The 15,697-nt window shown below is 37.8% G+C and overlaps 1 protein-coding gene across 6 annotated transcripts in view; it reads left to right on the top strand.

Annotated features, from left to right (window-relative positions):
* The window catches only part of LRP1B (LDL receptor related protein 1B), a 1,051,820-nt gene extending 1,043,354 nt beyond the window's left edge, over positions 1 to 8,466 (top strand). For 4 of the 6 annotated variants that reach the window (XM_042437575.1, XM_042437621.1, XM_042437612.1 and 1 more), the window contains 2 exons: positions 1,431 to 1,529; positions 6,220 to 8,466. In XM_042437575.1, the coding sequence (XP_042293509.1) occupies positions 1,431 to 1,529; positions 6,220 to 6,360 (240 nt within the window). In that variant the 3' untranslated portion in view covers positions 6,361 to 8,466. The remainder of the gene's footprint in view (positions 1 to 1,430; positions 1,530 to 6,219) is intronic. The other 2 variants (XM_042437593.1, XM_042437584.1) reach the window with 2 other exon arrangements.
* The last annotated feature ends 7,231 nt before the right edge of the window (positions 8,467 to 15,697 follow it).

Genomic DNA, 15,697 nt, shown 5'->3' on the forward strand with positions numbered 1-15,697 from the left:
AAGTATGATTGTCTGGAGCATTGTGGCACAGTAAGCAGCAAACTTTAAAAAGCTTGTCAAAAGATGTGGCAGCTGCCTCCATTGCACGGTCACAGGGAGCAGGAGAATACTTTCCAGGTGGTACTGCAGGAAAGGAACAAATTGACCTACATTACATTTTGATAAAAACATTTTACATGTACTGTCAAGTATGCCTACTGCAGTCTGGAGCCAGTATGTTTAAAGACCTTAGCATAAATTGGCCTGAAAAATGAATCTCTTTTTTTCCCAGCCTACCACAAATAAGATTGGGTTGGACAGAAATGGTGCATTTCAATTGCTTAAAAAAACCCTTCCCCTCCCACTCTAATTTCCTTTGTTATTTTCTTTTTTTGTTTAAACCAGAGAAACAAGAGAGCAGAGAAAGAGGTGGTCATACAGGGGGACACAGAGGGCATCTAGTCTCAGGCTGTACTAAAGAAGAAGTCACTCTCATTGTCCCAAAGTGCAGCAATCCTTTAGGAGAATGTTTCCTACAAAGTTAGGAACGTAAATATTTTTCAAAATTTATTCCTAGCCACAAGAATGAAAAATTTCCAAATCTTTTTCCTGATGGCAAAGATTAGAACAGTTTCTGCATATTTTACAGATAGGTTTTCACATTTTGTGATTTACATTTGTCCGTCCCTTTTTGCGGACAGAGTATGCAGTCTCACTCTTCACAAGAGAGACTAGCAGGGAGGGACAAAATGGTGGAATGCACCATTATTTTCAATGGAACTCAAATATTTGCAAGCCACCATTTTTGCAAGTTGCGTGTGTCCAGAACAGATCCCCTGTGAATTAGGAGGAGCTACTATATTTTTGGTGGAAAGAAAAAACTGTTTTGTACAAATACAACCTGTTTTGTCCCAAACTGTTGTATTTTTTAGGGGGAAAACCCAGTTTCCACAAAAGTACTGAAAGGTGAAAACCTATCAAAACAGGCAAACACTTTTGTAATGGAGTAGATGAAATGAAATACTCATTGCATTCCTACACAAAGGAATAATAGCTCCTTGATGGAGTAGTAACTGGACTATGCATATTTTTGGGAAATGATTCCATGTATTTCAGTCTTAGTATAATCATACACAATGACAACAACAAACGCTATAGACTGTATGCTGGGTCTAGTTCCTAATCATCTGACAAAATGAAGATTAATTTGCCTAGTGATCTCTGGTGGAAATGCTTCCTGTAATGATGTCATATTGTGTGTAAGAAAATTGTGAACAGAAGCTTGTATTTTTATTGGTATATGTTTCTATAGAAAAAAAATAGAGTTATTGTAATGAATGTATATCCTTTCAATCACTGCTTGTTTAATAACACTAAAGAGTTGAGAACAAAAATGCACTATTTTGAAATCAGAATCTTAAATGCAAAAAAATTGCTCTATTTAAATGCAGGCCAGGTATATAGGGGGAGGGCCCACAGTCTTCAAGCTTTCCCACACAGCACCGCCAATCTACCTAAACTCTGATCTGAAAGGACCTCTAACTGCAGGGGTGAGAAACAGCAATTTATTTTCCATCCTCATTATGTCACAGCACCCTACTGAGAATTAACACCCCCCCAAAAAAATTTATGCATCTCCTGCTTAAAAATAGCCAATGTTATGTAATATGAAAACAATACTTGAAATGTGTAATAGAATGACCATGCACATTGTGTTACATAAGTAGTAGCTGAAAGAAAGAAAGCAGGAAACCATTCAAAGGCAGGGAAAAGAGAAGGAGACCTCAAAATCATACATAAGATAGCTATATGACTTAATTCATTTTTAATATTACAACACTTGATCAGAGATGTTTCTGATCCTATTTTCTCAAAGTAAAAAAAAAAAAAACAGAAAATTCCTTCTACCATCTCAAAATGACTTATGATGATTGAAACAGTTTTTGGGTTTTGTTTTTTTTTTTTGAAAGAATTATAATTATTACAAAATAGTATTGACAAACTTGCCTCAGGAGATTATCGCATGCCAAATTCTTGCTGAAGTTAGATGCGGTTTTTAACCATCACCGACTGATCTTATCACACTGTGCCATGGCAGTGACTGTTCCCAATGGTTTCCTATAGATGTTAACACTGCAAACAAGGCAATCACTCTGTGGAACTCCATTTTACAGACAGTGTTGTTGTTGAACTGCAACTCCCAGCATTCTTCACTATTAGCTGTGTTGTCTGGAGCTCCTGGGACTTGCCATATGGAGGACTGGATAATTCCCCCTCCAGATGATGAAATATCAAGCAGAGGTCATGTTAGGGAAACATTCCCAACATATTCATTTGAAAGGAGAGTCCTTAAGTGACGACACGGGAAACCGAAATGTCCATAGCAAAACACACTTTATTTGGCCAAGACGACAGTAGATGGCGATGACATTGCTGTCGCGCCCAATAGCCATTTCCAAAAGTTTTTATAGCAAAACACAGTTCATTGTTTACATAGCATTAGCTTAATTGGTTATTTAGTACACACATGATTATACAACAGGCAGCTAATTGGCTATTGTCTAAACATCAAGTGATTGATTGCATTCACTGTCCATGCAGTGTTCACACACTTTCTTATTGGCATTACATTTGCTTGGAGTCTGGAATGCAAAAGGATACTAGCTAGGTTGATCCTGTTCTCTTCAAGGCCACTGCAGAGACACAGAGCATTGTATTCTCAGCGCTCTGGCGAAGGGAGGAGTGTGTGCGGTGGACACAGGAAAAAAGAGTGGGGGCCATGCAGCCCAACCTTGCACTTTACTATCTAGTTCATTCTTATGAGTCTACTGTAAATCACTGCTCTTTGTAGAAGCTTTGTACAGAAGCAGAAAGCATAAGTTCAGCCATATTAATGTCCCTCTCAGTCACAGGGTCACATTTCTTTTGCCCATCTCTTGATAAAGATCATTTGTTGAGGCTAGAACCCAGAGTGAAATAGGTGAGCAAAATGCAGATCCTGAGGTTGCTAGTGTTGGATTCCAGTCCCCAAGATCTCCCAAGACCAGCCCCTTTACCTACAAAAATTGATTTTCTTCCCTTGGAAGCCTCCAGTAATAGATCACAGGGATCTCCTTTACTATTTAACATCAAAATATACCTATCAAAACCAGGAGTGGACTTCCAACCATGTCTGGGGATTTTCTGGTGGCATTGGTGATTGTGGTGTAGGGATTTGGCAATTTGTGGTCTAATCTGCACTGCAGAATTAATGCAGATTAAACTGCTTTAACTGCCATGGCTCAATGCTTTGGAATTCTGGGATCTGTAGTGCGTGAAGTATTTTGCATTCTCTGTCAGAGAACTTTGGTGCCATAAAACCCTACAAATCTCAGGATTCCGTAGCCTTGAGGCATGACAGTTAAAGCAGTGACCAACGGCATTAATTCTGCAGTGCAGATTGGACCTGTGGGCCCATTGAAGTCCTAGGAAATGGCCCCAGAGTAATTTAACCTGCCAGCTCCAGTCTTGATTATTGAAACGTGTTGTGCAAAATACTGTAGATCTTCTGTGTGGTTTTGAGGTCTCCTTCATTAACACCCTCTGACTTTATGGTGCAAAGTTGTACAACTAAGAAAAAACTGCAAACTTATACAGGCATGTTTGGGTCAAATGTAGCCTCAATGCAATGTGCAGTGATATATTTTAAAGATTACAAGATGCTTCTTCAGCTGTTTGGAACAAATCTGTTTGCCTTTTGCAATTGCTAAATAGAAAGGTTAATAACTGCATAAATAATAAAAAAACTTTTATGATTCATTGAATGAATAAAAACCTTTTATTAATGAGTAGAAAATATACAAATTTACAACAAACAATTCTTTTGACAAGTAAATTATTTCAAGATTTCAACAATATTGAGATAAACCTTACCTTAACAATCTCTACCCACCAAATGAATAATTTTGGTATTCTATTTGTGGCATAATGCAGTGCACAAAACAATGTTATAGCAAGATTATAGGAGTATTTCACAATATTTTTGATTCTGAGAACAAATACAAATCCAGAGCCCAATTAGGTGCATTCAAAACCTGAATGTGCATAATTGTGTACTCAGTCAAGTGAAAATGTTTAATACAGTTGATCCAATTTATAAGCACAATATACAAAATCCAGATAAAGTTAGGTGCACCGAAATCAGATTCAAATTAATAGGCATAAAGTAGTGCACTGAAACAGAAATGTTTCATTCTTGCCCTCAGTTATACTCACTATTCCTAAACAATGTATTGATGATCTAGGACTTAGATATCACTGCCTTTATTATTAATCATCATCTTCATATTCAAGAATGCATGCATTTATATATTTCATTTGTATTTATTTGCAATGTGGTTATCTGTAACTGAAAAGCATTTTGCATGCATTAATCAACATGTACTTAGGAGAAAGGACAGCTGGTAATAAATAGTTTTCACAAATTGAAGGGAGAGAGATCAGGATTAATTGAAGTACAGCTTTCCAGAATGCTCTTAGACTGCAACTCCCAACAGCCCTAGCCAGCATTGCCAATAGTAAGGAATGCTGTGAAATGCAGCCATATTTGGAGGGATGAACTTTCCTTCATCTAAATCAGTATTAGTAGTTTATCGCATGTAATTTTCACACCAACCCGGGCACGAGATGGAATCGGGCTGTGGAACGGGCTAAAACTGATTTTACTACATGCAAATTTGCTGCTACGCTGTTACCTAACCATCATCCTTCCTTCAGCAGTCCTCTGGTAGCCGATTTTGGTATTATGCAAAGCTTCCATAATATCAAAATCAGCTGCCAGAGCACTGCTGGAGGATAGGTGATGGTCAGGAGGCAGCCCAATTTTACACATTTTGCATGTGGTAAAATCAGTTTTAACGCGTTGCAGACTGATCCTGTCCTGTTCCAAATAGGCATGAAAATTACATGCGATAAACTCCGTAGTGCCAACTAGGACTGATTCACTGAATCAATAGAACTTATATGAAGGTTGACTTATCAAGATCCCAAGATCCACTGTATTTGGGAGACTCAAGACAATTTAAGCCATTTATCAGAACAATTCACGGATAATAGTCTGTTGGCATTTGATAATGATGATACCTGAATTTAAACAATACAATCTCCAGTCTACCAAATAAGGGTTTAGACGACTGGAAAATGTGGTATCTGAATTCAGTTTTTCATGGAACACACAGAAAACTAAACTGTAATGGAAAAGGAGACATATCTGAAATCAGACAGAACAATCTTGCAACGCTCATGATTTTGATAATTCCAGGCTCATAATGCAGCCCATTAACATAGAGTTCACAGTGTTCTGAAACAACTTTTTGGAAAAAATGTTCATGGGGTGCAGGTGTGGTGGTGCTAGAAAGATCCATTGTAAAAGGTGCCTTCCAACACTAGATTCAATGATCTGAACTGAAGCATTAATAAAAATATTTAATGCATATGGCTCACATATTAAACAATTCCTACCAGTCTCCTGTTAGAAACCCCTGTGCAAGCATTGAACTCCATTTGTAAGATTGTGTATGAAGTCCAAATATTTGGAGCACATAATTTTAAGATGATACATTGCATGTTCATATAAACATATGGTACATTGCATGTTTACATATACATATACTAGAAATGTTGTGGGAGTTTAGACAAGTCTGAATCAGACATAAAATTCAAGGTATGTATTTTTTAAAAAACTGCCTGAGAAGAGATGATGCTTTTAAGATCTTCTCCTCAAAGCTGAAATCTTCTCTGGATCAAATCAATATCCAGGTTGGAAGATACCACCCCCTCCCATTTACTAAGTTTCAAATCAAGGGAATGACAGTTCAAAAGTGGGAAGAATAAAACATTTTCTCTCTGTCCCCCTCTCCCTTGTCATTACTTTGATGCGCTACAAAGCACATCAGGGCACAAGGGCACACTAGTCACAAATATCCATATTTTCCCATTAAAATAGGTTTATATTGTAATTTTAAGATATAAATAACCTATAATTTCTGAGCCATTCACTTTATTCTTAGGTTGCATGTCATCAAGTTGTATTAAAAGCATGTGCCATTAAATATTTAACAACTCCTTCTGATGCCTGAGCCATGACAATTAATAATTATGTTCTGTGCTTATGTATGCATGTTGTATGCTTTATAAAGTCAGTAATTTTTCATTTATTTGTAATTCAGTTGACTAATATACAATGCATTTATCTCTTTTCAGCCTACAAACTACTCCAATCCAGTGTATTCAAAGTTATACATGGATGGGCAAAACTGTCGAAACTCCTTAGCAAGTGTTGACGAAAGGAAAGAACTCCTTCCAAAGAAAATAGATATTGGCATAAGGGAAACTGTGGCATAATCCATTGTAATCTTTTGTATACTGTATAAATGTATAAAATATAAGGATTACTTTTCTATGTACCAACAGTATTATAATTGTTTTGGCATCAGCATTACCTCTGGATTTCTTTTTCTGTTTGGTTGGTGGTTTTCTGGGTTTTTCTTTTGCTGATGACTTGACTGACCATTTGTATGGTATTTTTATGAAAAAAAAATTCTGCACTACAATACAATTTACAACTTTGCTGCTGATATAACACACACTGAATTTGTTAAAAATTTAAAAAAAATCCTTTGTAGTGTGAATATGAGCAATCTATTTTGTATGAAGTTTTTCTTTAGTTTTACTTAATGAAAATGATATCTGCACTTTTCCATTATATGGTCTGAAGGCTGTAGTACAGTGTGTGAAATTTGTTTCTGTTTGAAATGGTGGAAGTATGATTGGATGGTCTACTCTCTTTGTGCCCATTAGAAATTCACTTCAGAACCTTAAAGTTAGGAGAACCAAATTTCACAAATCAAACATAACTTGCTTTTACAATTAACTTTATTTTGCCAAGAAGCTATGAGTACTATAGAAAACATCTAATGGTCTGCATGAACACAGATTATTCCGTTCTGAAGATTCAGTGGTTGTCCGAGCTATACTGAGCATATAAACCATGTACAAACCCTCTGTATTTAGTAAAACCTTATAGAACTTAGTGATATACAACTTGCAAGTGGAAAGATCTTACTTAATGTGTGATAAGGCCTATTCTGCAGTCCTATAGACAGTAGCCTATCTGGAGCACAAGAGGGCATTGCCTACACACATATTATATATTTATTTACTCAGCCACATGCATTATTTGTATATGATGAATTCCCCTGTGACATAAGGAGAGCAAAAAGCCATAAGCACACACATTAATAACAGTATTCTTAAAAAGAAGGGGGGTAAAATCCCATTCTTTCAAAGAAACATGAATTCAACCACATCTTATCATTTTGTATCTATGGAAAGATTATTTTAAAAAATATGGTTGATTAATTTTAAAACTTCAACAAACCTCAAAGTCACATTCTCAATAGTGGAGAGTGTTAAATGTAATGAGTTTCCAGCACTTTCTCTGATATTAGCTTATTTTATGTTGTTATGAAGAATAAAAAAAGGAAAAAAATCAATGCAATTTGCCTTTATTAATTGTGACAGAAATACGTAGTGCAATTTCTCTAGCTTGTTTGAAAAAGCAACCCTTGAACTCTTTTATATAGAACTTTAAAGGCACAAAAGACTTTACTCACCTGTACACAAAGAATTGGAGGGCTTTTCATTTCTCTGGTACACATTACTGGTTTTTAGCTGTCATGAGATATTAATCTAGCAGATTAAATATGTTTCTGGTGGCTCTATTCCCTTTGTACAAACATTGCAAAAAAAAAAATAACTGCTGTTTTATATAAGTTTTTTTGTTGTACTCTGTGCATGCATACTACCTATTTCTAAACTTTGCCATGTTGAGGCCTTTATTAAAAAGAAATTGATTCATGTAATAGCAGTGCAGTTTTGCTTGAACATGTCATGCATATCACAGAACTTTTCAGAATATTATATATCATTTTGTTAAGAACAGCTATTTTGCTTATCTTTCTTAAAATGTTGACTTATTCAAATGAAACTCGTAAGACGTTCCACTGTGTTGAGCATTTTTTAAAATACAAAAACATATTAATTAAGCAATATCAAGTCTCAAAGCATTAAATACTAAAACTATAATCTTACATCTACATAACTGGAAGTAATCTTCATGAATCTGGTAGGGCTAGGTTTTTAGCAGACATACACAGGTGAAGATATAAGAATGCATGATGGTACAGTAGCAAGAAACAAAACGGCAAATGTTCATTAAAGATATCAACTTTTGTCCTCAATATATGCTGTATAACTCTGATTTAAAGTTCCTGACTGAATGCTGATCAGTTAATAAGATGTTTCCAGTCAAAATGAGAGTATAACAGATAAAGCATAGCATGGCGTAGTGAACATAGGAATCCCACTTTTCCCCTGAAGTTCTCCTGAACACAAGGGTTTTGTACAGAAAATTCTTCTCCTACCTAGGGATAGCTCTTTTATCATTATGTTGTGAATATTTGAGAACTGCTTGTACTTATAAAAATTTATAGTTTGTTTCTTAGTTTTCTTTCTTTTCTTTTTATTTTCTTATTATCAACTTATTGAGATTTCTTTCCCCCCAAAGCAGATAATCTGTTTTTGCTTCCCTTATTTTGGCAACACTATGAGTTTAAAGGAACCCTTGACATACATATACACATATCCACACAGCTATTTACGTACATTAAAAGTCATCTGGACTTGTACATACCCTTACTAATATGTTGCATGTATGTTACGCATTAATAATAGTTATTAATCATATTTTCCTTTTCCTGAAAACACTTCCTATAATCGGATTGCAAGAATCCGCTCATTCAAACTGTCAATTCATGCCACAAGGCTTATTGTTGCCCATCCAAATACTATCCTGGAATTTAAAAACAAAATCTCTGTAAAACACAGAACATTTTGGTTCATTTGCGATTGTCCTGCTTGTGAGATTATGAGGTTGTTATATTAAGTGGGCATGTGTATGTGTTCAACCTCCTCATACCCCTCTCCCAATTTCCAATTTATACTGGAGCTATCCTGGGGTTATTTTGGATTATTTTTTAAAATCATTTTGTTCCTCATTTCAAAGCAGATACAACGCAACCTTTTATTGTTATCCCCCACCCCCATTGTCATGTTCATGCACACAAGATCACATCTAGAGGAATGGTACCTCTCTCCTCATTCATTTGAAATCTATAATCATATCTGGCCAATCAATTTCTTAATGCTGTGCTCCATTAGCCATTTTCATGTAGCTACACCCATCACTTCGGACACACACAATCTCCCACATTCCCCAAAACAAAACATGCAGAAATCATAACAGGCCCCACAACCCTATGTTATGCTATTTGCAGTACTGCACATGAGCTTTCAACTCTGAAATCTCTGTTGTGCAGAAAGCCTAAACCCTTTCCACATTCATAAAGCAGAACATTTTCTGATGCATCATGCTTTAGTGCATTATTTCTTCATAGCTGATGTGAGTCCTTTCATAATAATTTCCTGAACAGCCTCTTTATAACTCTCTAATTTTTATGTTTTGGCTGCAGCTTCTGTTGGCTGTTCCACTCACCTGCACACTTTTAATTGAATTTGTTGTCCTGGTGTTATCTTTCCCTGCTAAAAACAACACTGGCTCTTATTTCACAACATTTCAAATTTAATAAAGCAGAATCTTATATAGGGCACTACATCAATGTGTAAAGACTTGCAAATGCACAGAAAGAAAGAAAATACGGTACAGCTCTCACCTCACCCCTAACTCTTTGTTCAATCCCAAATCTAACCTGAAGGCCAGAAAACATTTTTAAAAGCAAAGAAAGGCCCATCTTATTTTTAAAAACCTGGATTAAAACATTAGTTTGATGCAGAATTACAGTGGGCCTTAGTATCCTTTGTGGCTAGATTCCAGGACCCCCTATAGATACCAAAATCTGTGGATTCTCAATTCCTATTACATACAATGGTATAGGAAAATGGCATCCCTTATATAAAATGTCATAAACGTGGCTTGCTTTTTGAGATTGTTATTTTTTGAATATTTTCAAGTTGTGGATGGTTGAATCTGTGGATGCAGAATCTGTGGATATACAGGGCCAGATGTATAACCCTGGGAATCAAAACATGTGAGATTGCTGCTGGAATTTCTCAGTGAGATTGAACATTGTGTGCCAGGCAAGGATTAAAATTAGTATTGAAACCCATATATACTCCAGTGTATGATGCTTTATGAATGTGTTCCTGCACATACTCATTTGACTTTCTTACAATTTTTTGTCCTATAACCTGTTACCAAAATGGTACCCACAAAATAATACATAATAGGGGAATATCAAAAGTCCAAATGAATAGCAGCAAGAAGACTCTGGGTAGCGTCAAAGAGTTGGGACCTCACCTTTGTGTACCAGTTCCAAAAAACTAGAACTCCAGAGTGCTAAGTACAACCTAGTTTTATTGCTTAACAGCAAAAGGGAAAATCATCATTCATGAAATAGCGCTCTCTCTCTCTCGCACACACACACACGAACCAACAACATTAAAGTAGAAGCTTGTAGCAAGGTTGAGGATATGAAATCCCAGAATTCGTTGGAGAGCATATTTAAGACCATCATGAAGATCAAAGAGCTATCCCAATAAGTAAGACCAGGATAAAGTTGTGCAGAAGCATCATTTAGTATTGGGCTACCAATAAATAAATAAATAAATAAATAAATAAATAAATAAAATTCCAAATTAAGAGCATGTCCCAGGGCATCATTAAATCTATTGCTACTCTTCAGAAAGAGAATGGCTCAAATCTAAGCCTTCCTGGGGAAGGATGTGTACCAACACTCAATGACCAGGAAAGGAGGGTGTGAAGTTGAGAAGAAAGTAAGAGGCCCACAGTAATCTAAAGGCATTGGACAGATCTGCCTTCCATCGGACAACTATCACTTGAATATGCCATGTGCTGGCCTTTGTGGAAGAGTGGCAAGAAGAAAGACCTAGTTAAAAAAAACCCAACATACATACACACAATGGCGTTTGCAAAAAGAAGTGTGGGAGAAGAGGCAAACCTGGAGAAAATTTTCTGGTCTGATGAAACAGTAGATAAGACAACTGTGGAACTTGTGTGTTATGTGTGGTACAAAGACAACAGTGCTCACTGCTGTAAGAGTACTGCCCCAACAGTGAAGTATAGAATTGACAGGACCATGTTGTGGGGATGATTTTCCTTGGCAGGGTCTCTGAAACTGTTTTGGCCCTATGACAAAGTGGGTGGTGCCAACTGCAGGCCAATTTTTAAAGGAAAACCTGTTTAGCCCCACAAGGGACCTGAGACTGGGGGAAGGGTTCACCTTCCAGGAATAGGATCACACCAACTATGCTGTCAACAGACCTCAGTACAATTGACAATCTAGGGCAAGACTATAATGTGGCTTTTCATTAACAGTCCACATCCAGCTAGTCAGAGCTGGAGCAATCTTGCCATAAAGAATGAGCAAAATCACATAATTTCAGATGTGCAAAGCTACTATGTACACCACTTTGATCACTGTGGAAAAGCAGTATAGAAATAATAATAATAATAATAATAATAATAATAATAATAATAATAATAATAGCCAAGAGACTTACAGCTGAAATGGCTGCCAAAGATGCTTCTCTCAAGTACTGATTCAGAGAGGTGAATATATAAGCAACCAACAAGCCCCAGGTTGTTTTGGTTTACTTAATTTTTGTGCCACAATAAACTTATCTGGCACCTTAAGTATGTTGAGCATCTTGAGTACATCAAGTAGTAAAAAAAATCTATTTCCATTCCTCTAGAACTATTGTGTTATTGCTGCAAACTACAATCATCCCTCCATATTTGTAGCTTTGATATTTGCGGATTTGTTTATTCACGGATTTCATTAACATGTTCTCTCTAGGACTGTCTAGGTCCTCCAGTGCAACTCTGTGGTCAACTTTAACTAAAAGTTGCACTGAAAGACCATTTGTAGCTACTCCAGTGCCATTCTATGGTCAGTGTATGTTGGACATTGACCACAGAGTTGCACTGGAGGACCTAGAGATTCCTAGAGAGGTGTCCTCTCAGGAAAAAACAGTGTTTTTGTTATTTGCAGTTTTTCCATATTCACGGGGGTCTTGTTCCCCTAACCCTCGCGAATACAGAGAGACAACTGTCCTGTGGTTGTATGGCAGCATATCTGGATCAAATCACACACTTAAGACACTTTCACACAAGGCACTTGCCGCACTGGAATAATTGCCCAAATGCTTCAGAAGCATGGATGTGGGATAGATGGTAGCGCTTCTGAAGTGTCATTGAGGCATCCCACTCTTCTCCCGTCAACAAATCGTTTGCAGAGCAGCCATTTTTGTAATAACAGAAGTATTCAATGATGCTTCAGAAGCGTGACAGGCTATCCCACCTCCACGCTTATCATGGTGTGATAAGTGCCTTGTGTGATAATCCCCTTAGAAAGTCTCAATCACTCTCTAGTACTACCACAAAAGCAGCAATAGTAAAGTGCTACATAGAGATTTTTAAAAATGAAATTACTCTTTCTGTCGCAAAGTGACCAGTTTCACTTGGGAAAAACAGTAGAGTCTTGGTTATCTGACATTTGGTTATCTGACATTCAGAATTATCCGACATCAGATAACTTGGGGACGTGGCTGTGGGCCTTTCTGTGGCCCCAGACACATCCCCAAACAGAAAAGGCCCCAAGCACGTGGCAGCAGTGGCGGTGAGCGCCACCAGGCCCCACCACCAACTTCTGCCCCAGCTTGACTGGGGGGGGGGGGCAGAGTCTGCTGGGGCTGAGAGGGCCGACTTCAAGCTGCAAAGGAGAGGACTGGGCATTCGGCCCAGTCCTCTCCTTTGCAGCTTGCTTTCCCTGAGCCTAAAGGGAGTCTGCGGAGCCTGTTCGGGCTGAGGGAAAACAGGCCACCAAGGAGAGGAATGGGTGGTTGGTCCAGGCCTCTGCTTTGCAGCTTGAAGTCAGCCCTCTCAACCCCAGCAGACTTCCCCCTCTGCAGCCAAGCCGGGGCAGAAGCTGGAGGTAAGCAGGGAAGGAGGGAGGGAAGGAGACGGGGAGGGAACGAGGGAGTGAGGGAGGGAAGGAAGGAAGGAAGGAAGGAAGGAAGGAAGGAAGGAGGAGGGAAGGGAGGAAGGGAGGGGAGTCTGGATTATCCCACATTTTTGGTTATCCAACTATCAGCTGGCCCGTTTATGTCGGATAATTGAGACTCTACTGTATTAAGTGGAGGTTAGGTGGAATGTGCAGGATAAGGTGGTGAGCTGCAAAAGCATGAAAACATAATTCCTATAACCCATGACATAAGACCTTAAAATAGATTGGCTCTCCTCTCCTCCTCTCTTGTTCTTCTCTACTGGATTCAAGCCAACTTTATGGTTAGGATATAAAAGATCCCTCAATATTTGAATAGGATGGATAGGTAGCTACTCGTGGTTTAGGGGTTTATTACCCCTAGGCTTTAGTCTACAATATAAGGAATCAAATTCGCTTGTTGCATAGTGACACAATTTCCACAACTGTAATTAAAATGAGAATGTTGCTTTCTATAATATACACTAAAATATCTTTATAAATATTTGAAAAGATGCTGTTCAATGGATTCTGTAAGACAGGAGCTGACTCACGGCAGCCAATTAATTACCACAATCAGAGGAATCCTAGACAAAGTACCATCAGTGTTAATGTGAAGTCTAATTAAAATTCATGTCCCATAAAAGTCACTTGACTCACAATTATGATTAAGTATGCAAGGTCATCAGAACACAGCAAGACACTGAGCCAAAAGCAGTCCTCTAGTTACTTGGTGACAGTTCAGAAGTATTGTCGTGCTTTCTGAAGAATGCATGTGAATTACAAATTACGGCTCAATGTCTCAGTGTGAAGTGTGAAGGAGTGACAGCAACAATATTTTTTCTAGTCTTGTAGCTTAATTTTAAAGTAATGTAATGCCTGCCTCAGAGCTTCCAAAGCAGAAAATCGGTGCTCAATTCTAATTAAATGCAAACCTTATCAAAAGTCCAAAGGTCTAGTTTAAGAATTGTTAAGTTTGTACTTAATTTTATTATAAAAATCATCACTACTACTCCACTTCAAGATAAGCTGCTATTATCAAAGTGACAAGGAGGTTTCTTTTACTTTCAAAGCTTTATCTGCTGATTTTGTTTTTTGTATTTCTATGTTGAATAAATTAATCAGTTTCAAAAGAGAACAACCTCAGAACTAACAGTAGCCTACATGTGGTGATCTTTTGGATTCCCAAAGAGTTTTCTCCACAAACAATAAAAAACTTATGGAGTTTTTGCTAACTTTTAAAAAATGCATCTATGCCATAATAAAGGATTTACCATCATATGATTCCTGCAAACCTTAGCCATAAGATATTAACTGATAGAAAATTTTACAAGAATGGAACAATAGAAATCAAGACTCATCAAACAATAAAATAGGGGGGGAAGTGGTGTATCAAAATAGTATATTCCTTTCCTACGTCTGACCTCTTAAAGATGCACATAAGAATTTCTGAAGTTAATTTTGCTGTTGTTTCTAACATTCAGGAGTGAGTTTGAGTCCTCATCTCTGGACATAGTTTGATCTGTTTGGCCAACCACCAAACAGCAACATCTGTTTATGGAAGCCAGCTGGACTGAGTGGCTATGCCTCTTTTCAGTTGGTTGACAAACATGGTATGAGATGGCAGCAGCTCCCCCTCAACCTCTTCTAGCAGCAGTTTGAGTCCTTTCCCCTCATATTTAGTGCTTCATTCTAGGGGTAATGATGTAGGCTTAATAAAAGGAAAGGCCCTTCTTTTAAAGGCCAAAACAGATGTTGATAAAATCTGGTATTGTTGGCCAGACTGAATGGTCAGATATGTTGCTATGAAGGTCCTGGGGAGGGGAAGGAGAGCCCAAAGGATTAAACAGGGCAAGGAAGATGTTGAACTGTGAGATCCTGCAGACTTCATGCAACAAGAAGGTGCTATTATCTTACATCTTGAAATTTTATTTTCTAAAGTTGAATGGTACAGAGTGTTAGAGCATATCTATTTATATTAAATTTTGGAGTGTGTGTGGAATTCACTTTGACCTCAAGCTGACCTCTTAGGGGCACCACCATTTCTCCATAGCAGAGATGTCATTTAGGAAGCTTGCTAAGGAGGGGGTAGGAGCCCTAGAGATAAGATTGGAAAATTCCCCACAGGAAGTTTGGGAGTTGCTAGACAAGAAAAACCATCACCTCCAAAAGAAAAATCTTTGATTTAGGCCTCACGCTTGATGGCTCAGTGATTAAGTCACTGGCCATCTCTTCATCTGTTTTCCTTCCTTGACTGTGTTCAAATCCAAGTGCATTGGCTCAATCTATTCTTCACCTTGGTTTAACAAAAGCTCCGGTCTTCATACCCTTTGTCTTGGCTGAAGTTAAGCCATCAAGTTCATAGCCAGAGGTTACAAATTGTCTATATAAGCCTCAGTCTAAGCATACACCAGTGTACTACATTCAGAATACAGCCTGGCTTCATGTCAAACCGAATTCTGATTTTAGCTCCCTCGGCCATTTCCCCCTACATTTCGACGGCCGTGTCATCTCATCATCTATATCCACATCTGGTTCCTGGAGAAGCCTTTGGAAGTGAGTATCTCTGATAGATTTGCCACTCTCTCAACTCTCTCCCG

This window comes from Sceloporus undulatus, chromosome 1 (assembly GCF_019175285.1).
Source record: "Sceloporus undulatus isolate JIND9_A2432 ecotype Alabama chromosome 1, SceUnd_v1.1, whole genome shotgun sequence".
NCBI lineage: Eukaryota > Metazoa > Chordata > Lepidosauria > Squamata > Phrynosomatidae > Sceloporus > Sceloporus undulatus.